The sequence below is a fragment of the Coffea eugenioides genome, chromosome 2 (assembly GCF_003713205.1).
Source record: "Coffea eugenioides isolate CCC68of chromosome 2, Ceug_1.0, whole genome shotgun sequence".
NCBI classification, from domain to species: Eukaryota; Viridiplantae; Streptophyta; class Magnoliopsida; order Gentianales; family Rubiaceae; genus Coffea; species Coffea eugenioides.
In genome coordinates, this window is record NC_040036.1 from 8,840,980 (window position 1) to 8,863,759 (window position 22,780).

Below are 22,780 nucleotides of genomic sequence, written 5' to 3' on the forward strand. Positions count from 1 at the left end.
AAATAATCAAATTCACTTGAGCACTAGTGTATTCGATTTGATTAAACTCATTTATGCCATTAGTATATATATAACAACATGCTATTTCATGCAATTCTATGTACATTGCTCATTTGCTCCAAGATTTGAAACTAAAAGTACGAAAAGGTTTACGCATAAATTCTTCTAGCCTCGAAGAGCTGAGATTCTGACCAGTATGTATCACTTACTTGGAACATGCAAACCAATATCTGTTTGCGTACAAATTGGATAATTCTCTGTACAAAATGGCATACCATTTGAAGATAACTATTAACTCGTCCAATCAAATCCAAGTATAATATTTTCCTTTTCTGAGCTCAACTGTTTCAAGTTATCCTCTCTTTTAAACAACGTTATCTTATTAAAGACAATTTAACTTCAAAATAATTAGTAGTTACATGCATCCACGATCAATATCTTATTCTCAGACGTGGAAATCTCTTTAAATCCTAAGAATTTATCCAACCATAGTTTTACATGTTTATGAGTTCAGCCACATATGGCTATGAATTATCTTCTATTTTCTAGCAATTCAGTTGCCAAAAGCATAAAACAGTAAATACTTCAAAAGATATGAAAAAAAAATTCAAGGTAATTTATTGCTACGTCTAAGAACTTCTAATGTCGTGAAACGATCCAAAATTACAAAACTTCACTCTTTTTTTTTTTTGGGTTGATGAAATAAATTATAATAAAACTTGAAGACTAATCCATCTTTACTGGTGCGCTTTTGATCTCATTAAATCTTGGCACCGATTATGAACATTTCAACGCAAACATGGTACAGTTTTTTTTTTTTTTATCGAATACGACATAAGACTGAGGGTTAAAGCTAAGAGGACCTAAGAGGTAACCTAAGAGGGACCTACAAAGCTTACCTATCCAGCCAATTGGTAACTGGAAGGTAAACCTGTGGACCTTAAGCCCAGGTTAAAGAACTCACATCCTAGCGATGTGGGACGGATGCCCATCCCCCCAGCAGATCTCACCACTTGAACGGTTGTTTCTTTTTTATCGAATACAACATAAGACACACACACCCAACTAATTAAATTTGACTGAGGGTTAAAGCTAAGAGGTAACCTAAGGGGGACCCACAAAGCTTACCTATCCAGCCAATTGGTAACTGGAAGGCAAACCGCAAACATGGTACAGGCTACAGACTTTAGTGTCACTGTTGTACCTGATTTTGGAGTCACTAAATTGGAGCTTCAAATCCAGACGAGTGCGTAGTGCACCCGTCTGGTCCACCCGTTTGGTCCGGTGGTGGTTCTGTTCTCATCGGTCCCTATAGGCTCAGTTGAGCTTTCCCGTAGATAGAGTAGCAGTAGAGATGACAATTGAAAAAAAGAAAAGAAAAGAAGAGCATCACCTCTGACCACCAATTAATAGTTTTCTATTATCCCCAAAAAAAAAAAAAATCCAAGAAACTATTTTCCACATAATCATGGGCCCCCAAAATTTTCAATAAATTGTGAGGGCCTCTAAGCAATATTAATGCTGTCCTTCGTCTTAGTAGAAATAGAGACGTTGGTTCTTAGGTGCCCTTTTATTGCCGGCCCCTCCTCCCTCTCTTTTTCTCCTCTCTTCTGCTTCATCATCATAATCACACCCACAAAAACAACAAATTGTCTCGGCACTCTGTATAAAAAAATCCAATCAAATCACGCCCTCTTGAGTGTTATTCTTCCTCGCCAGTTCTAAACTAATTTTTAAAACTGTTATTTTTGATGAACATATAATCTCTCCTTTATCTTTCCAAACTTAAAAAACTCGGTTCTTGAGTGAACCATACGCTTCTCGAACTATATATATTGAGGCAGAGGCGAATAAAAACTGAACCTTTTCGCATAGTTCTTCTTTAGTCTGAAATGGTGGTGAAGATGATGAAGTGGAGGCCGTCCAAGAAATTTGAGGCTAAAATCATGATAAATCAGCTAAAAGGCTTCAAGTTTTCGCCAGAGATGTCAATGGTTGTTCAAGATTTTTCAAGACTGGCTGTGGAGATTAAGTGGAAAGGATCAAAGGGCAATGCTTTGAGTTCTTTGAGAAGAATTGTCAAGAGGAATATCACAAAGGAAGAGTCTTTAAGAGCAGATGGAGTTGTTGAATGGAATGAGGAGTTTCACAGTTTATGCAATTTCGCTGTTTATAAAGATGGTGTTTTTTACCCTTGGGAGGTGTTTCTCACCGTCTTCAATGTGAGTTCTCAATTGGGATTGCTTTGCTTTTGATTCTTGTTCATTGACTTTTTCCCTTTTCTGGTGGAGATTTTTTATTCTACATTATTGGGTTTCTTGGATGCTGTATATTGATGATAGCAGATGCTTTGACTTTTTGCCATGCTCTGTTGGGATTTAACAAGTTGATTCTGTGTTACTAGTGTGAAGCTATATGAAAATGTCAAACGAGGCATAGTTTTAGGTAGGCTAATTACAATCAAATATGTTTATTTGCTTTAATTATGCAAAATCTTTTATTGTTATAAAACTGCATAGTGGTAGTGTCTTCAGTTGAAATTTCTGGGTTAGGACGAAACTTTGACCTTTGATTAGTGAGGACTGAGATGGAATTATCCTTGCTCCGTTGTTAATAAATTTCCACTGATTGATCGGTCTGAAATTCACTAATAAATTATCCCTTTCTTGGTTTTCTGGGAATGCGGAATGTTGTCAGTATCTATTTTATGGTAATTTCCGTTCTTCAATTTGATTGCTTATGCTATGCGGCAGTCTTGTCCTTTTCTTGCTGGATTACTTCGTTGAATTGCATAATTAATCTCCCAAAACAAAAAAGCTTTCTTTTTCTTAAGGCTGAAATAAATAAAAACTACTTATTCGGCCTTTCTTTTTCAAAGTTTTTTTTTTTTATTATTGTCTCTGTTCCTTCCTTTTTTTCATTTTTTTGCGAAAATGTAACATATTTTTCCTCAAAAAGAAATTTGAGTAATACTACTAGTATTGTATTTCTTGACCAATATGTTGGGTGGGTGTTTTTCGTTGTTGGTTGAAGAAGAAAAGATCTTCCATCAAAAATGGTCGCCAACTCTTTTGTCATTTCCTGTTAGGCATGCACTTTTAAAAGTAGTGGCAATTTTTATGGTAGCAAATATCTATCTTGTTTATTATCCAGCCACAAATTTCTTGGAATATGTCAAGCACTCAACCCCTCAAGTGTTGACCACCTTATAAGGCTGTTCTCCATGTGAACTGGTCCTCAGAGGCTATCAACTTTCTAATAACTAATGATTTTGTGTGGCTAAGTGGAGCCGCTTATATTTTTATCTCATTGTGGACGTGACGTAAACCTGATGTAGAGCTTACACCATTTCGTGCTTCTTTTTCTTTGCAAAGGTCGCGTGCACTCGTGTTATGGCAATTTTATGATCCACACTAATGCCCATTCTTGTCCTGTTGCTTATTGGCTGAAAAGAGGAAGCAACGGATGAAGAAAAAAGAATGATAATTATTATACCAAGGAACACAGTTATGGCATATTTGTGAAACAGGAGAGCGAAAGCTGCTCCCTTAACTTGCACCGATTGTCCTATTGAGCTATATGACTTTGTAATCCAAGAATCCTTTTTTTTTTTTCCTTTTTTTCTGTGTGTGTGTGTGTGTGTGTTTGGTTACTTGGAACTAATCATTTCTAGTTTCATCTTATTAGATTTTACCAATGGTGATGCCGTACAATTACATCAATTGAATTTGTTTGGAAACCTGTATGACCTTCTGCTGCGTAACAGGGTTCAAACGGAGGAGAGCTTGACAAGGTCCTCCTTGTTGCTACAGCATCATTGAACCTTGCAGACTTCACCTCTACAGCCGAAAAAAAAGACGTTGAAGTTAGCATTCCTCTGCAAGTATCCAACTCCAACAATGAGAGCAATGCATCACTCCATGTAAGCTAATTAAAAATTGCTCGGCCGTTTTACACTTTTATTTTTAAAGCGCCTCAGTTCCACGCTTATTCTTCTTTTTAATGTTTTTTGTTCTTAAATCTCAAAACAGAGATGGTTATCGTTTCTTGTTGTCACTTGCGTCCATTTTCTGAAAGCACATCTCATCTTGGTTACAGCTATCTCTTAGACTTCAAGAAATGAGAACTTCTCAGGAGCCTTCGGAATTAATTCAAAGACCATTTGCCTGTCTACCACTCTCACCCTACCGTGAAGTTCTGTCAACAGAGAAAGATGAGGTTTCCACCCTAAAAGCCAGTTTAAGAAAGGTAAATCTTTTCAAGGGACTATCTACTAAGAAACCTAAGAAGGAATCTCGTGAGGATGAAGGAAGTGATGGAAAGAGCTCAGTCAGAAGTGACGATGCTCCATGCATCTACCCATTGGACACGGATTCACTAGATGTTTCCGATGAAGAAGAGGATGCTAAAGAAGGAAAGGATACCCATATCAGGAAGTCATTGAGCTATGAAACATTGAAATCTGCAAACCATGCCGGAAGATTGTTTTACTCCAGCACAAGCAGTAGTGAAGATGAGGATTGGATCTTCTATAGCTGTGATAAAGTAGATGCAGGAAACTTGTCTCATGATGACCCAATTGCGTCAGTCTCTATAACTGATCAGTCCCTGAATAGTTCAATGCGCAGAATTCTTCCATGGAGGAAAAGGAAGATGAGTTTCAAATCTTCGAAAGCCAAAGGAGAGCCACTACTGAAAAAACACTACGGAGATGAGGGTGGGGATGATATTGATTATGATCGCCGTCAACTTAGTTCTTCTGATGAATCAAGCTTTGCAGTAAGCATTATCTTTTCCTGCTATGTTGCTAAATGATTCTTTCCAACTCTCATGATGATAATTTAATGGAAGTGGTAACATGACTCCTATTTATCTCCTCAGAAATTGATCAAGCTTTACTACGTTTACTATTGCAGCTGCTCAAAACTGAGGAAGATGCAATAACAACTAGATCTTCAGTTTCTGAATTTGGAGACGACAATTTTGCAGTGGGTAGTTGGGAACAAAAAGAGATTTTTAGTCGTGATGGGCAAATGAAGTTGCACACCAAAGTTTTCTTTGCTTCAATTGATCAGAGGAGTGAACGAGCTGCAGGTGAAGGAGCATGTACAGCTCTGGTTGCTGTTATTGCTGATTGGTTCCAAGCCAATCCTGATGAAATGCCCATCAAGTCCCAACTCGACAGCCTGATCCGAGAAGGTTCATTGGAATGGAGAAATCTCTGTGAAAATGAGACCTACAGGGAGCGGTTCCCAGACAAGCATTTTGACCTTGAGACTATCCTTCAGGCTAAAGTTCGTTCACTTTCTGTAGTTCCAGAGAAGTCCTTCATTGGCTTTTTCCATCCAGAAGGAATAGAGGGTGAAGGTTTCGATTTTCTTCAAGGTGCCATGTCCTTCGACAACATTTGGGACGAGATCTCTCAATCCGGACAAGATTGCACTGCTGATGCTGACCCTGTAGTCTATATTGTAAGCTGGAATGATCACTTTTTCATCCTCAAGGTTGAACAGGATGCATACTATATAATTGACACATTGGGGGAGAGGCTTTTTGAAGGCTGCAACCAAGCATTTATCCTCAAATTTGACAGAGATACAACAATTAATCAGGTACCTAATGACACTCAAAAATCGGATGATAAAGCTGCTTGTAATAAAGTGGAGCAAAATGACCTGAAGGAGGCTGTTGTTGCTGAAGAACAAATTGCCGTTGAGAATGAAGAAGAATCAGATCCCGTCTGCCAAGGCAAAGGTTCCTGCAAAGAGTACATTAAGAGCTTTTTGGCTGCAATTCCCATAAGGGAACTACAAGTTGACATCAAAAAGGGCCTGATGGCTTCAACCCCTCTTCACCACCGGCTACAAATTGAATTCCACTATACCAAGTGCTCACGACCTGAGCTGGTCTCTGATTGCATGCAAGCAATTGGTCATACGGAGGAAGTTCTACCTTTGGCAGCATAGAATGTGGTGTTTTTGGGCCGTCTAAACTCAATCATTTTGTTGTGCGATTTGCGTTTTAAGATTTTCCCCTTGAGAATGCCCTTTTTACGAGGACTGCTCTTGTACAGGCAATTATCTTTTCTACCTTCTAAATGTAAAGGTGCACCTTGTTACCTTTCTGCAGCATTTTCTAGAACCTTAAGAGGTTGATGCTGTAAATGACCATAAATCTAGAGTACTTGTAACTTTGTTGCAGTTGCTTTTATTGTATTCTCTAGAAATTTGGAAAAATTAACTGGTCCATCATCGTATGGCTGGGAGCAAGGGCTGTGCCCCTCAACTAATCGATGGATTAATAAGGTCATGACATTAGCATCTTGCTCTGTTTTACTCCAGAAAGTGAGATCTTCAAACTAAAAAAGGAACATGAAACTGGGTGCAACCGGATTTCAATACAGGATATGAAAACTTAGCAAAAGCAGCGTGCTGCGACATTGTTTCTTTGTTCTCGACCTCCAGGATACATTTAGAAGCACAGAAAACAATTGAACTCCATCCCCAAGTTGCTAGTCAGACAGCTAAGCCGGACTTATGAACAATTCATGAAGGAATTTCCTCCCCAAGATGGAAAAGAGTACCCGTATACCAGCAAGGATATGCATCATGCCTGAATGTACAAAAGCAGACCAAAGCCAGGCAGAACAAAGGCTACATCTACATGTGGCCAAGCAGAAGCTAATAAGAGAAACAAGACTCAAATGATATCCAATTCATCAGATTCCGCCAGGCCTAAATTTCTCTAGCTAATTTGTCAAAATAGGATTCTGCCATGGCAGTCAGCATGCAACTTGATATAACACATAATTTAGTTCATCCAATAACCTATGTTCTGACAGCACTAAGCTTAATTTAAAAAATCACAAGCATTACTCATAGTCCTACCAAAAACTTATGGGGCACCAATAACCACAACTAGGAATAGTTGAGACAACAATCCTATTGGGAAATCTATGCAAACAATTTAAACCTTCATCTTGAAATTTCTTTTGTAATTTGAGATGCTGGACATAGTGATTGGAGGTGCTACAGCTTAAGCGCTTTCAAGTCTGGCATAGCTGGGAGGCAAGCTTTACCACTCCCTGCATGGATGTGTCGTTCTGTCAAAATGATAAAGAGACAAATCAATTAGCATTAAGAAACTGCATTTCCCTCCATTTCGTACTTCAGAGAGAGAGAGCAAAAGAAGCCAAAAACATGCAACCTGTATCTATAAAAAAGAAAACGAAACTCTAGCAAGAAAGTGCAGCTTACAGTCCTAGTAAACAGGCATTGTTGTAACAAAAGAAGCACAAGACTTAATTTAGCTCAAGCATCCAATCATGAAAGAAGAACTTTTTGCCTATTGGGAAAGTTAGTGTCCTAGGAAACAGGCATTTCTATAACAAAAGAAGCACAAGACTTAATTTTGCTCAAGCATCCAATCATGAAAGAACTCAACAAGCTTCTGGCATGTTCCAAATGAAATCAAGATCTGTTCGATCAAGACATTCACTTTAGAAACATAAGAAGACCATATAACTTTATTCTTTTTTCTAAATAAAAAATGAAGGCCATATAACAGTATATCTTATGGACAGTAACTATTTCTGTATTCTGGAAGTGTCTCGGGACCCCTCTTTATTAAAAGCAGAGAACAGGAGAACGAAGCTTGACTTGTTCTATAACATTTCAACTTACCAGATAAACTACATCAAAGGCCTTCTGATAGCTCTCAAGAGAGTTTTCCACATTGTCATTCCTAAAATAAGAATTTTATGAAGTCAAAAAACAAATATATTGTAAACCATGATTTAAAAGAGAGAGAGAGAGAGAGAGAGAAGCTTAATAACAAAGCACATTTAGGCAAGTGAAGCAGATTTGTATAACATTCTTTTTCATAGTCTGGTAAATGACATGTTCTATGGAGTTTAGCAGGAAGATTATTTGAACAAATTTGGAATTTCAAATTCTTAATGCGTTTCATTCTTTCTACTCAGTGGAACTGACATTTTGTCAATTCAATGCAACGGAATTCATCAGTAAATGAGACAAAACTGCTTTAAAAGCTCCAAGATATTTCACTTTCTCTTTAACTTTTTTCCCAGCAAAATGATTGTTCTTAGAAAAGGTAGCTGCAGTACAGATTGCTAGGTAGCCAGTAGTATAGTGATTCACTTTCTTAAATGCTATTGAAAAACTTGAGTCAACTGTTGTACACTTACAGAAATCCAACAGAGATCCGCGTTTCATAGTTGAGACCATCAGACATTCCCAGGTCTCCAATGTGATCACCAAGTAGCAGCACATTAGTTATCTTCTTTACAAAGGAATTGTCTTCATTTAGCCCATTGACATTGTCAATTCTATCATGAACAGGTGCAGCCATATCAAGCGCATGCTCATTCTTATTCAGAACATGAATTGTCTTTCCTGCAGCAAATTTTAAGTTAAACCATGGACCTAATGTTTAAAATATCACCACTATCCGCCTTTGCAGACTAGAACACAAGCTTGGCTACAATTATAAATGTAGAAGAATGCATGTCCCAGAACAATTCATTAAGATATTCAAGAAGGAAAGTGAAAATTCAAATGTTTACATTACTGAAATTGCATTGTACTTGTTCTGGCTGTTTTTCAAAAAGCCCAACTTGTTTTTGAGCTAAGAAACAATTAGTTAATTAACACTAAAAATGGGTAGACATTATAGCTGATGTTGAAACCTAATTCTCTGAAGAAGCAAGAAAAGTTTTCTGTCAAAATAAGATAGTAGAATACTACCTTTGAAAGACACTAGCTGGCCATTCTGGTCAAATATCATCTGGTTGGATACAACCCTGACATTTTTGAAGGATCTATGAAGTTTCTGCCTGAATACCTGGATGATGTGAGCAGGGAAGGCAGCACATTTCAGTAGCAAATTAGTGCATGCCAACGTATTCATGTTCCACTAACCAACAAAAACACCTGACCTCCTCTATTATATCGGCAAGACCAGCAGAAAATACAAGAACTGGAACATCTTTTTCCTGCATATCATGAAGAAGCAATTAAGGCAGCACTCATCCTGAAACATGCTCTAGTTCAGTGAATTCACGCCCAGAATATCAGATTCATTTCAGTCTAACTTGAAGATATTGATATGCTGTTATCGTTCATTGCAGCTTAAATCAAAGCCAAATTTGTCACAATGACGAAAAGGTACCCACATACCAAAAATTAAAGTTGCAAAAATAAATATTTCATGTGCTCTTGGTGAAGGTAAAATAGCATGTACTAGAGTTTCAAATTTTCTGTCATTTCATCCTGAAGCAATAGAATTAAAGATCAGCTCAACAGAAGCCACAAGCTTCCACCTCTACATTATGCTAACAAAACACATAAATTAAGTATGTTTTGGAGTATTTATTTAACTTCCATAATACATCATCAAAAGTATAGCATACCTAAACAAAAATTATGAATCCACTTTACCTCCAAAAACTTGAATAGTTCAACTACACCCTCCCTAAATGCAATTGTAGAATTAGTCACAGATTTCTTAATTGCATCATAGGTAAGGCCTCCCTCAACAAGGAGAGCATGACTTTTTCCCCACCTGCATGAAATGGCAGGGCTTCAGATGCTTCCGACACAATTAGAATTTTTTGAGTAGTCCATAATTTACTAAGTTGAAATTTGATTGTCATGTTGTATGCAGCTGTCATTCTTAGATAAACTGTTTTCTATCAAGGTACTTGAAGCTCTCTATTTCGAGCTGTCATAAGGCTCACATAAAATGCAACAACTAGCTTCTACTAGTACTCAGTTCACATACCACTCTTCCATGAGTTTTGCTTTTTGATCGAGTGGAATTGTTGGATCAAATTCCAAAGGATGGTAGTATTCATATAACTTCTGCCTCTTCTCATCATATTCAGGACTCCCTTGCCGCAAAAGACCGTGGCTACCTACATTTGTTGTTTTTCACCCAAGTCAGTCTTTTGTTGCCAAAACATAATTATAAGTGTTCAGTACAAAACACAATCAATTTCTCTATTTCTGTCTGGATTTATTACTTACAATTTAAAACTCTGATGGAAATTAAGAAAAAGGCACAACTTTTTAATAAGCAGGGAATAAAAGAGAACTTACTTTGCCCTCGACGTCCATCGATCCAGTACTTCGTTAACGTAGCATCAAAATCTGCAATTACCTACAAACAAAAATAGTTAAGGACAGGAGCCTTACATGAAGAGAAAATATGTAAAGACAGGAATTCAAACAATAAACATTTTGGGAACTCTAACAATTACGGGCAAAGATCTGACCTTTCAAAAATGAGGTCTAATGTACCTTGACATTGTACCTTTTTTTGGCTAAGTCTTTGACATTGTACTTGACAAAGCATGGAAAAGAAGCCTATACATACATTTATCTTTACGCTGCTAGCCTTTTTCAGTAGTATATGGGACATGGTACTTCATGGAGATAACATGTTACATAGCTCATAAATGCTTTTGAAGCATAATCCGATCAAATGGAAATCAGGATAATCTAAGACGGACATAGCTCATCGCACCACAAAATGGGGTTATAAGGAAACCAATTACAACTATCCATGGTTTTGTTTTTTCCCCAATTTAGAATAAAAAAGATCAATATGATAACGAATAACCCGCAGTTACATTGCATGATCACTTTGGAAATTAAACAACTAATATCTTTCCACAATTTTGAGCATACTCTTCCGTTCCAGAATCATGTAACCAACGCAGAATTATACACAATTACTGAATCTAGATCATAATTTGTAGGTAAAGCTACCTAAGTAGGAAATTCTTGGTTTATGTAATAGTAGCACAATGCAGAACTATTTATATCAAGAAAAAATCATTCAAAAAAAGAAAGAAAAAACCTGGAGCTTTTCGGGACCCGCAAGGCGAATAGAAGAAATCTTGTGGCGAAGGGATTGAGGGTCCTTGACTACAACCTCAGAGCCATCGACAACTACGTGCTCCATTGTTTGGGTTTCTTTTTGGTGATCACTGCTGTAGCTTCTGCTACGTACACTTTTCTGTCTGAAAATTAAGAATTTATTACATAATCGCTTTGTATATGAGGAGAATGTACCAGAATAAAAAGAGCGTATGTGGGATCGGTGGGGTGAGAAGTACAGCCAAAAAAATGGATGAAGTAGTGGGATTTCAAGTGCTAACCTCCTGCTACTGGTGATGGTGGTGGGGTTGTGTTGAGATGAGGTGATGGGTATGAGAAGGCGGGCTAGAGCAGTGCTAGTGTTCCTAAACAGTATGTTAGTAGCACCGAGGTTGATGTTAGGAAGGAATTGGAGTCTACAATAGTGGTGAGAAGTGCCCATGAAGTCGGAAACGTGAGATACTGAGATGTTCTACTTGTATTTCTTCTACGCCATTACTGCAGGAATAGGAATTTTCTGTTTTTCCTTGCGCCACCTGTCATGTTTCCATCTCCTATCTAGTATCTAGTACGGGGCTTTTTTAAGGAAAAAAGAAACATTGGAGGTGTTTGGATAGGTGATATTTGGAATAATATTTCAAATAATATTGGCCTTTCTGTCAAATTAGGAGACATAGCTAAAATAATTGTTTGGACCATGAAATAATCCTATTCAGCGTGGGCCAGGTGAGAATTGCTGACGAGGACATTTTGCTCACGACTAGGGAGGAATTCCGACTGCCACGTGAGACTACCCGAATGAACTTTCAGCTATTCTCTCGTGAAGCAACCCGCTGTGAACTTCGATTGTATCGTTTATAAAGGCTGGGATTCCTAAAATTTGCTCTAGGCCCACTAGTCCTGCAGGGAGAAATAAGCACTAGCGTGGGATTGTACCATAAAGTAATCTGAGATGTCTCCAAATTTGCAAGCTGAACATGGCTATCTGTTATTGCATAGGACTTCTGGAATTTGCTTATAATTGCCTATTTAAGTTGTCCGAACAGGAGCTTTATTCCAGAAGCTTCATTTTAGTTTATATGTTCTGTAAACAGGAGCTTTATTGCAATTTAAGTTCTGAGTTTTATTGCAATTTAAGTTCTGTGAACAGGAGCTTTATTCCAAATGAATGTGTTTATAAATGCCAATTTAAGTCCTCAATTCTCAACTGAAAATTTCATTTATTGCAAAGAGGAGCTTCACAAGAGATACGAAGACTTGCATAGTACTTGTACTAATTATCACCATGTGATTACAAAGAGTTAAAAGTAGCACGCATTCAATAGTTTATTTCCACCGGACGCCTTGTTATTGAAGTTTTCCATACAGATGTACCCTCACATCGTCTAATACCACTGTGGGTATTAGATTTTTTTATTCTCACTCACCTAATGTCTCCGCCTTCGTGATGCGGCATGCATTTGATTAGCCATTTCATCTCTCATTCCCTTCCATTCTTCTATTTCTTGCGGGGACCTCAATGGTTGAATTTGTGGATACGGAAGAGCTCCACATTCGCCTTCGAATTGCATGTCCTCTTGCTCGTACATCATGAAGTGATCATCCGAAGGCTGAGTTTCCCTAAGAAAATTGTGAAGTGCACAACATGCAATAACGACATTGATTTGCGTTTGCATATATGAATATGGAACCGGACCCCTTAAATAGGCAAATCGTTGTTTCAGGACACCAAAGGATCGTTCAATTACATTACGAAGTTGGGAGTGACGAGTATTAAATAGCTCTTTCGGCCCTTGTCCTCGACCACGTCCTTGTCCAACTCTTACGTTACGTCCTCCCTTGAACGGTGCTAAAAAATCCGGCACCATCTTATAAGCTGCGTCAACGAGATAGAACTTGCCTATATTCAAGAAAAGAAGTTTAGTACCCAATTAATGAGCAAATAATTCTGCGCTTAAAAAAAAATGTTTGTCACTTAGGGAGTCAAACCCGATTATATATGTTGAATTTTGCCATCTTATTTTTAATAGCCAAATTATGAATAACCTTGGGGGGGAAATGGAAAATCGGTGTGCATTCTCATTGCATGTTCTAACACCCGTGCATCGTGTGCGCTGCCTTCCCATCCGGTATAGACATAAATGAACCGCATATCATGGTCACATACAGCTAACACGTTCTGGCTTTGAGTCCCATGCCTATTTGTGTAGGCCATCTGCTCGTGTGCCGGAACTGTATCTGGGATATGTGTGCCGTCCAAAGCACCTATACAATCCTACAATGAAATGTCAAAGTTTCATCAAATGAATGTTAAATCCAGTAGGTTCCAAAAGAGGTAACCAATAAATTAGTTGGGACACCACTATTAAGAAGATGCCTTGAATCATCATAGCATCTGATGTGGGGTTACACCAAGAGGAACTAATGGGAGTTTCTTCTTTTGAGTCCTCGCTTTACCTCAATCAATGGAAAATGCTGAAACATGGGTTTGAATGATGAATTTACTTGAAATTTGCAAGACTCTTTTTCCAGACTTAGCATTTGTCCTAAAAATAACGGTGGATATTTTCAAAAAAATTTTTTGCTTTCGACAAGAAAAAAAGTTATACGACAAGAAAAAAATTTCCCTACCTTGAACCAAGGATAATACTTGGTGCTATATCTTATTTTTGGATGCACTTCGTCACTTTGTTTTGGTTTAATAATTCTTTGTGCAAATCGACATAACCCCAACAGCACTTCCGCTACATTTCTATGGATGGTTTCCGTTAAATGTTGAAATCTTTCGGCTACGACACGAGTTCGCGTGCTATGGCTTAGCATAACTAAAGTCATGGTTAGCGATTTCTCGATCGAGACATACTTGTGTGGATTCTGAGGTACGTAGTTATTGCCTACTAGAACTTCACAAAGTCGCAAAAAATTATCTACAGTGATTCGGCAATTCTTCAAAATACGTAGTGGGTAACCTGTTATTAGTTCTTAAACCCACTTCCAACCAGGCATGTCAGAATTGCGGCAAGGTATTTTTATTAGAAGCCCATCGTAACGTTCTGCTTTCGGTGAAAAAAGAAGCATGGCTGCAGCATTGAGAATAATCTCTTCATCTTCTTCAGAGCGTGAGGCAGAAGAGGAGGAAGCGAAGTACGGATTGAAGTTTGCCATGAATGAGAAATAGCTAGAAGCCTGCAATGGTAAAATAAAGTAATTGTTAATTAAATGCAGAGTGAAGTCTTAAAAGTAGCAGGACTGTGGTGCTAAAGCATATGAATGAAAGATGAAACCGAGGGGCGGACGGTGGGAGGGGGAGCGTCTCTCCAGGACAAAGCTTTATGGTAGCTGTAGTAGCAGAAGTTGGAAGTTTGGTGGGGAAGGCAAAAGCTGATGGAGCCAATCCTTATGTGGTTTCGGTGCCGGTGGTCGTCAATGCTTCTGCACTTATGAAGAAAAGGTAGAAAATAACAAAGAAGACAAATTCCCAAGGTTTTGCCGTTGATGTTGAGAACTAAAGGTGGCGTGAATATATGGACTAGTAGGCTATATATATATATGGGGTTGAGTTAGCTGATGTTGGGGAATTTGGAATGAATTGGTTTAATCCACTAAAACGGTGCCGTAACGTTGTACTAGTTTCACATGTCGAACAGAGAAAAAGATACTTAATCTGTTCATGCATGTACAAAATATATGGGCTAGTGTTAGGTTATATATATAGGGTTGAGTTAGCTGACGTTGAGGAATTTTATAGGATGCCTGCATCCACTTTTCACGGTGCTGTGACGTTGTCCTAGGGAAAGAGATGCCTAAGCTGTTCATGCATGTGCCTTTCTTGGATTCCCCTGTATATTTGCTCTAACTATTTCCTTCTGCGAAAATCATTTCAGGCATGTTAGTGGGATTGCCCACTTTCTGTGATTTGAGACAACGGTTGTCTTTATTACTGCATATACATGCATGAGGTAAAATCATCCTAATATCGAATGGCCAACGGATGTGAGAACCTCTCATGCCATTTTATAATTCGACAAACGTAGGACTATGTGTGTAGTAGGACCCAAGGTATCTACTTTTTTATTTTGGATTTTGTGTGTATAGATGTTGAGATAGCACGCGTGACTTTAGTACCCAAGCATGATCTGGTGTCCTTGCATGAAGCAACCTCTTTTTCTTTGCTTTGTTTAACTCTTTTTCAAATTTATTTTCCTTTCTTAAAAACGGCCAAATGGAACAAGCAAATCAAATTTCCTTGATCACGATCGCAGTTCAGATTTGTTCATGCAGGAACCTTGATCATACTCACTACACTGATCCGGTTTCTCCTGGGAACGGCAGTACTAACAAGCTTATAAGCTTTCACGTAAAGAATAACATGGCCTGAATAACATGATGGCCTGAATAAACTTTCACGTAAAATCTGAAAGCCAATACTTACGAAATGGAATTTTTTAAAAAACTGATAACAAGAAAGTTGGGTCAAATATCGTATTGTAGTTATATTCATGTTTCCTTGAATATATCTCCAAATCAAGGAAGGAGCACGAGGCTCAAAGAAACAAACAAGGGCCTATCGTATTCACCTTTCAAACTGCCTCGATTTTCAAATGCAGTAAAAGGAAATCACCTCATTTAATAAAAAATTCAGACCCTACAGAGAAGATGCCATGCCTTAGCCAGTTAACCCTCCTCCCCATAACCTCCATATGCATGATGATTGGATGTGTATGTATTATGATTGATTTTAAGCTGCTAACAACATTTAAGAAAAAGGGGCATCTCATACATCCTGAATATAAGACAAGTACTTAAGGTACAACACCTGGGAGCAGTCAATCGAAATGACACAAATGGCCACTTAATTATTCTGGTGGTAAAAGATGAGCATAAAAATTTCACCACTTGTTACAGCAACATATAATCAAATTACACAGGGAAACAAGCTATCCGGAATTAGCAATTACAGAGAAACAACATCACTAAATCAGAGTAACAGTTAGGCCCTTGAGGTCCCCTCCTTCACGACGATATTCGGTACGATGAATAACTCAATCCATGCCATCTGCTCACTCTCATCCAAGCTAAGAAATAAAGCCCGAAATTCCTTGTCCAACAATTCTTTCAAGAGATACATGCGTACAGTTTTCTCCAACTTCAGCGCGAGAACTGCTTGTTTGGCAACCTCAATTGAATACTGCTCCTGCGCTTCTCTTTCGCTACAAACAATTGAGGAATATCTATTGAAGTTGCTCAGTGCCTCTTGGTAGTTCTCCGAACCCGACCTTCGGGACTTGGTTCCTCTTGAGCCCTCATTCTCCGAACTGTGTGGAGCACTACCCAACGGTCGCTTGCCGGGATTTCTCATACTTGGGCTGCCATCATCATCCGAAGTTCCCTTAGAATCTACTGGGTTGATGACAGAACTAGAAGCAACTCCTTTGCCTTTGAGGGTTGAATCACCCCTACGTCTACCGGCACGAGGAGGCACAAATTGGGGTGGGTGTTGGGCGGAAGATTGAGCACGGGTGCCTGTGGCATGTTTGCCGTCCATCACCTCATCCCATAGGATCATCAAATCAGCACTATTTGGGTGCTGGAAGTCTGTATAGCTTTTGTCCAGCTATTAGGCACACAAGAAAGAAAAGACAGTTTATTAGAATGCCTTCACACACTGCACTCTTAACAGAAGCAAACAGCAGTCCACAAACACTTAAAGGAAATTGAACTATGTAGTGGTTCCTAAGCACAAAGGGTTGTAGAAAAGCCCATAGTATGACAGATCACTCGAAAGATAAGACCATAGTATGACAAACGGCGTAGTATTTCGAACCACATACACACTCTCCACAATTGCTCAGTGTTAATGACACAAGAACCATTAAGACAGGACCAGCAACCTTAATCTGATATGAACAAAATCACGAACAAACACACACTTCAACTGGATTTTGTGTGTATGCAAGTAAGGCATTTCAGCTTTTTCGAAGCACAACGGAACAAATTTAAGCAGTAAATATAGTGGAATCCAGAGCTCGAACAACATACGTTGTACAAATATGCCCATTGCTCTTTTTCGGCTAAAAAGCATCTGCGTTCCTCATCCCATCCTATCCCGGTCTCTGGCTTGGCAGAATCACCTCGTAGGTGTGTGAAAAGTCTCCACTTATCGACCACACGATAGAACTTGGACTGAGATTGAGCTCCAGTGCAAATAACCCCCACTTCTTGAGTCAAGTAGGCAGCCATTGCAGTGTGGTTTGCGAAAGTGGTCCGAGTTGCCTCCACCTTCCATCCTTATGCCATTCAACATACGTTCGGATGTATAGCTCAGTTTTCCAGTCTTTCCAGTGCTTCTTTTCAGACATCTATGATTAAAAACAAGAAAAGGAAACTCAATAGCAGGTTTCGATGCAAAATAAAGAGAAAACAACAACGTAGCTGTTATTTTTAGTATTCAGGTCAGGCGAGAATTTATGGTCATACCTCAAAATAGTTGATTAGGCTTTCTTCAAAGTCGTTTGAGTCGCAACAAGACTGTGCACTGACCGAACTAGTCAAACTTGAGAGGGATTCTAGGGAAATAAGGAACGGAACAAGCGTTTAAGAAGAGTTAACTACAGAGCTTCTAAACGGAAGATAAATACAGTTAAGGATGGTTAAGTCACAATGCATGGCTTACCTGGACTTGAACTTAATTTTATCCTTTTTGCAGTGGGCATTAACACGTTCATTTGAGTTGAATTTCCACTACCTTTATAGTTTCAGCTCTGAAAAAATTGTGACATATATCATAATTCGAAGGAAAATAAGCAAGCTGCCTGACAGAAACACGTGAAGATGGTCAAATAAGAATAGAACATGATCTCAAGGCAGAACAAACGGGAACAGTAGATCAAACAATTTTCTAGGATTCTAGTGCTGAACTAAGGTTTATAATTGAAAACAAGCAATTAATCAATTCTATACAGTAAGGTCTGTGTTATAGTTGTTCAAATTTCCTGGGAACCTGTTGTAGTTATATAAAGTTAAGACGCCCAACCCACTAATCCGGAACCTCATCACCAAAGGAGTGCAAAGTCATCCAGTTTTTTTCGTATACTTTTACACCTTATATATAAGTAATGAATGTTCATCGATACAACATATAGTTATGTATTGTGTTATTGAATCTGAATATGTTGCTAAAAACCACTTGAACACCAAAGAATGCATGGCCTTCAGAATTGGCTTTTAAATCCTAAAGAATGGACTGGATTTTATACCACTTTACTTTCAACCTAAACATCTGATACAACATGGATGTACATTTTGCTTCCTGAACATTGGATAGAAGACAACTCAATACCACTTGTTATGTATCTGGTAAAATTTCAATGCCATGAATCACTTGATAACTCTACCCTTTAGCTCTTACCCATATTGAAAGGCCACAAAGTTTGGTTACCATACAAATCTGTAGGCCACACAGAGGATCCTTTTAACCCAGAAATGCTGACTTGTCCATTTCAATTCTAGGTTGAGTTCTTCCAACCATTTTCAGCTTTTTATTGAAAAGAATCACATGAATGGGACATCTATGATAAAATCAAGAAAGAGTAAACGCAACTTTAGCAACCTCCAGTTTAGTACCCATAAAATCACTTGAAGACAAGACAGCTGCTTTGACAAAACTCAAAGAAATCAAAGTCTCAGAGCCTATCAATATATAAGAAAACAGCTTGGCGAGATGAAAGTACAAGCAAGGAAACTCGATATATCAGGTGTACATTCTTAAACCTAATGACTGAAGAAATGCCTACACTGGAATAAAGCACTCTCCTACTTGGATAAGAGCCTTCAATGGATTCCTCCAACTACCAGATACAAACAAAGCCTCGATGGGGTGAATGATTATTTTGGGTTACTTAAAATGTCTGCAACCACGATAACAGTAAGCTCGTTCACAAGGATGCAAAAAACGTGTTTATTTTACCATCTTATTGTATGGCAATGTATAAATTCAGAAAGCCAGTTTATGCTAAAATTATATCCTGCAGTATTTAAAGTTATACTGGATTGTCTACAGTTGACTGGTCTATATCTAGAGCATAATCAGGTGAGGAAAGACTTCACAATGCAACATTCTCATAGATCAAACCATTCTGTATTGAACAAATGAAGAGGCAAAACAACAATTTATTGAACAGCATGCACATTATGTTTTTGAAAACGAGTATCAGGCCACGCAAGCCACCTCACAAAGCCTAACACCTTCAAGGCATTTGCAGGAATATTTGCTTAGGCCTTATAGGGAGGACTAATTGCAAGAATATTCAACAAGGCAAACGAGTAGGGGTGCTTATAATCAGTCACTGAACTTGAAAAATATGCGACCCAGAAGATAATTTGAAAGAAATGCACCAACGAACAAATCGACAAAACCCTAGAACAGTCCAATTAAAATTCATCAGAAACGAGCTCCATCAACAGAAAAATTTTAATTACAACATGCAATAACCTGTCCAGACTTCCAAATAGAAAGACACCTCAAACAGAAATTGCACTCGGTAAGGAGGATGCGTTCTTACCGAATTCAATTTCTCACAGCTCCTTTCCAAACAGGACTTCATGCACACTATGTGCTCAGGCTCGAATGCCGCTGATGATCCGGAAAAATTGCTGAAGATTGAGGTGATTTGCAAGCCGCAACCTGGCACCAGCTTTATTGCACCAACACGGTAGCTGCAGCTCGGTCTTCGTGAGAAAAGTACGTTTACACAGAGCTACTGTATCGTGTTAGCGAGCTTTCAAACCCGTGATTCAGAAAGTTACTTGCCCACTTTCAGCTAGATTGTCAGCTTGCGAATCGAATCCAAGTGATGAATTTGCGAGCTATCTGGCCGTGGGAAAAGATAAAGGCAGTCCTATCTGATAACTATTGGAAGGGAAAGACAGTGAGCTATGAAATGGAGGAGCAAAGCTAAGAGAATAAATTCTGTGCAGGTTTGGAAGCTTTAATCGCAGCTTTACCTTTACTCTTCTCCTTCAATAGCACCAACGGTAAAAAATGCACAGTGTTCTCAGAATTCCCGTCTTTTGCATACTGAAGACCACGTGCGTGGGCCAGCCAGGGGTCCCAAGGAATTTCCACGTAGATGCATGCTTCAGCACCAGCGTTGAAAAGAGGACTCCACGTGTGAGCAGAAGTCATGCGAGAGAACCTCAATTATTTGCATTATTTGAAGTAGTATCCAAACACTTTTATGTACCATTATTTGAAATAACCCAAATAATGGCCTATCCAAACACGTTCATTATTGTCCCCTCTTTTCTTGATTTAAGAGGAACTCCATGAGTTAAGGGTTATTCTAGTTTTTTTTTAATATATAAAAATTTGGACAAATTCGATTCTAATCACTATTAGAAGTCGAAGTGTATGTTTCGAAATCCATGGTCGAGAAATTTGTATATACAATTCATCAAAGCTTTCCTCGCATCTAACAACAAAAGCTTCTAATGGTGTTTATATTAAAAATTTATCTTTGGTCCATCTTAGTGACACGGATCATACTTGTCTGTGAGCGCGACAGTGTCTGGCCAACCAAGTCATGCACATTGTACATAGTGTCTTGGCAGAAAAAATTGAGACGGTTAGTAGACCCACATCTCATTCTCGTATGTAGTATATGCTAGAAGCTTTCGGAACGTTCTAGACTATTCAAGAGTCTTATGAAATGGTTTAGAGCCTTGAAGATAAGAAGGGACTTGTGTAAATGCTTCTAGAGTCCAATTGTATGTACATTTTGTGTAGAATTCTCTAGAGTTGTGTATAGTTTCTTAACTTGCCTATAAATAGGCAAAATCCTTTCCATTTGTGGCAACCTTTGTACAAGAATTTTTAAGTGCAATAAAGCTTTCCTTTGCCTCCCATACTCTCTTTCTTTGCTTACTATTTTTATGCTTCCACACAACTTCAGCGCACTTAGTGTTTAGGTTGAACTAGCCAACCGTTCATAACTCAAGTCATGAACGATAGCCAGTGCCGCACGGAGTGTTGGCTTGTAGGAAAACAAACAACCCGTGACACTAGAAGGTTGCAGCCCAATAAAGGCTCAAAATACTATCAGAAATTGCATAATAAGAAGAGTTACAACGGTGTTTATAGATTGTATAATGACAAAGAATAGCTGCAAATGAGATTCAAACCAAGAATACTTTTAAATGACTTTATCACTAGAGTCAACCCTGTTTGCCCAAGACTTTCCGGTCTCAAACATACTACTTGTAGGGATGACAATTGGGAGCACCCACCCAGCGAGGGTTGAGGGGTGGGGTAGGGCGGGGGGAAATTTTTTTCCCTGTTAAGAAACGGGACTGGGAACACCACCCGTTGGAATATATATATATATATTTATATGTATATTTAATATTTAATTTAATTAATTATAAACTTCTAATAATATTATTATTAGCTGTAAGTTTTATATAATATATATTAGTATATATAATATAATTGATATTATCAATTATATGAATAATTATACATGCCTATTAATAGAAATTATTAATTATTCCCATAAGGTTCCTAACAACTAGATCTTCAGTTTCTGAATTTGGAGACGACAATTTTGCAGTGGGTAGTTGGGAACAAAAAGAAATTTTTAGTCGCGATGGGCAAATGAAGTTGCAAACCAAAGTTTTCTTTGCTTCAATTGATCAGAGGAGTGAACGAGCTGCAGGTGAAGGCGCATGTACAGCTCTGGTTGCTGTTATTGCTGTTTGGTTCCAAGCCAATCCTGATGAAATGCCCATCAAGTCCCAACTCGACAGCCTGATCCGAGAAGGTTCACTGGAATGGAGAAATCTCTGTGAAAATGAGACCTACAGGGAGCGGTTCCCAGACAAGCATTTTGACCTTGAGACTATCCTTCAGGCTAAAGTTCGTTCACTTTCTGTAGTTCCAGAGAAGTTCTTCATTGGCTTTTTCCATCCAGAAGGAATAGAGGATGAAGGTTTCGATTTTCTTCAAGGTGCCATGTCCTTTGACAACATTTGGGACGAGATCTCTCAATCCGGACAAGATTGCACTGCTGATGCTGACCCTGTAGTCTATATTGTAAGCTGGAATGATCACTTTTTCATCCTCAAGGTTGAACAGGATGCATACTATATAATTGACACATTGGGGGAGAGGCTTTTTGAAGGCTGCAACCAAGCATTTATCCTCAAATTTGACAGAGATACAACAATTTATCAGGTACCTAATGACACTCAAAAATCGGATGATAAAGCTGCTTGTAATAAAGTGGAGCAAAATGACCTGAAGGAGGCTGTTGTTGCTGAAGAACAAATTGCTGTTGAGAATGAAGAAGAATCAGATCCCGTCTGCCAAGGCAAAGGTTCCTGCAAAGAGTACATTAAGAGCTTTTTGGCTGCAATTCCCATAAGGGAACTACAAGTTGACATCAAAAAGGGCCTGATGGCTTCAACCCCTCTTCACCACCGGCTACAAATTGAATTCCACTATACCAAGTGCTCACGACCTGTGCTGGTCCCTGATTGCATGCAAGCAATTGGTCATACGGAGGAAGTTCTACCTTTGGCAGCATAGAATGTGGTGTTTTTGGGCCGTCTAACTCAATCATTTTGTTGTGCGATTTGCGTTTTAAGATTTTCCCCTTGAGAATGCCCTTTTTACGAGGACTGCTCTTGTACAGGCAATTATCTTTTCTACCTTCTAAATGTAAAGGTGCACCTTGTTACCTTTATGCAGCATTTTCTAGAACCTTAAGAGGTTGATGCTGTAAATGACCATAAATCTAGAGTACTTGTAACTTTGTTGCAGTTGCTTTTAATGTATTCGCTAGAAATTTGGAAAAATTTACTGGTCCATCATCGTATGGCTG

General features: G+C 38.5%; 2 protein-coding genes across 3 annotated transcripts; one reads left to right on the forward strand and one right to left on the reverse strand.

The window, feature by feature from the left end:
* The first annotated feature begins 1,571 nt into the window (after positions 1–1,571).
* LOC113760553 lies at positions 1,572–22,754 on the forward strand. The gene is made up of 5 exons (XM_027303181.1): positions 1,572–2,222; positions 3,767–3,922; positions 4,099–4,779; positions 4,917–4,951; positions 21,471–22,754. Exons 1-5 carry the CDS (start codon positions 1,893–1,895, stop codon positions 22,483–22,485), a joined length of 2,217 nt encoding a protein of 738 aa, XP_027158982.1. The 5' UTR covers positions 1,572–1,892; the 3' UTR covers positions 22,486–22,754.
* Positions 6,589–11,401, reverse strand: LOC113760554 (7-methylguanosine phosphate-specific 5'-nucleotidase A-like). 2 transcript variants are annotated; one of them, XM_027303183.1, is made up of 10 exons: positions 11,183–11,401; positions 10,882–11,044; positions 10,119–10,179; positions 9,802–9,934; positions 9,459–9,582; positions 8,957–9,013; positions 8,766–8,862; positions 8,207–8,414; positions 7,683–7,743; positions 6,589–7,102 (listed from the first exon to the last, which is right to left on the reverse strand). In XM_027303183.1, exons 1-10 carry the CDS (start codon positions 11,341–11,343, stop codon positions 7,046–7,048), a joined length of 1,122 nt encoding a protein of 373 aa, XP_027158984.1. In that variant the 5' UTR covers positions 11,344–11,401; the 3' UTR covers positions 6,589–7,045. The 2 variants fall into 2 exon arrangements, with proteins under 2 accessions (XP_027158984.1, XP_027158983.1); XM_027303182.1 differs by having other exon boundaries at positions 10,882–11,396.
* Positions 22,755–22,780: the final 26 nt, after the last annotated feature.

What these genes read in the sequence shown, in the direction of transcription:
- LOC113760554 (XM_027303182.1), bottom strand. Translation starts at nt 11,343, where the DNA reads ATGGGCACTTCTCACCACTATTGTAGACTCCAATTCCTTCCTAACATC. An exon ending in CGGGTCCCGAAAAGCTCCAG is followed by an intron (nt 10,180 to 10,881) that starts GTTTTTTCTTTC and finishes TTTTGTTTGTAG; the next exon opens with GTAATTGCAGATTTTGATGC. An exon ending in CGGATCTCTGTTGGATTTCT is followed by an intron (nt 7,744 to 8,206) that starts GTAAGTGTACAA and finishes TTCTTATTTTAG; the next exon opens with GAATGACAATGTGGAAAACT.
- LOC113760553 (XM_027303181.1), top strand. Translation starts at nt 1,893, where the DNA reads ATGGTGGTGAAGATGATGAAGTGGAGGCCGTCCAAGAAATTTGAGGCT. An exon ending in CTGATGAATCAAGCTTTGCA is followed by an intron (nt 4,780 to 4,916) that starts GTAAGCATTATC and finishes TTACTATTGCAG; the next exon opens with CTGCTCAAAACTGAGGAAGA. An exon ending in GAAGATGCAATAACAACTAG is followed by an intron (nt 4,952 to 21,470) that starts ATCTTCAGTTTC and finishes CCTAACAACTAG; the next exon opens with ATCTTCAGTTTCTGAATTTG.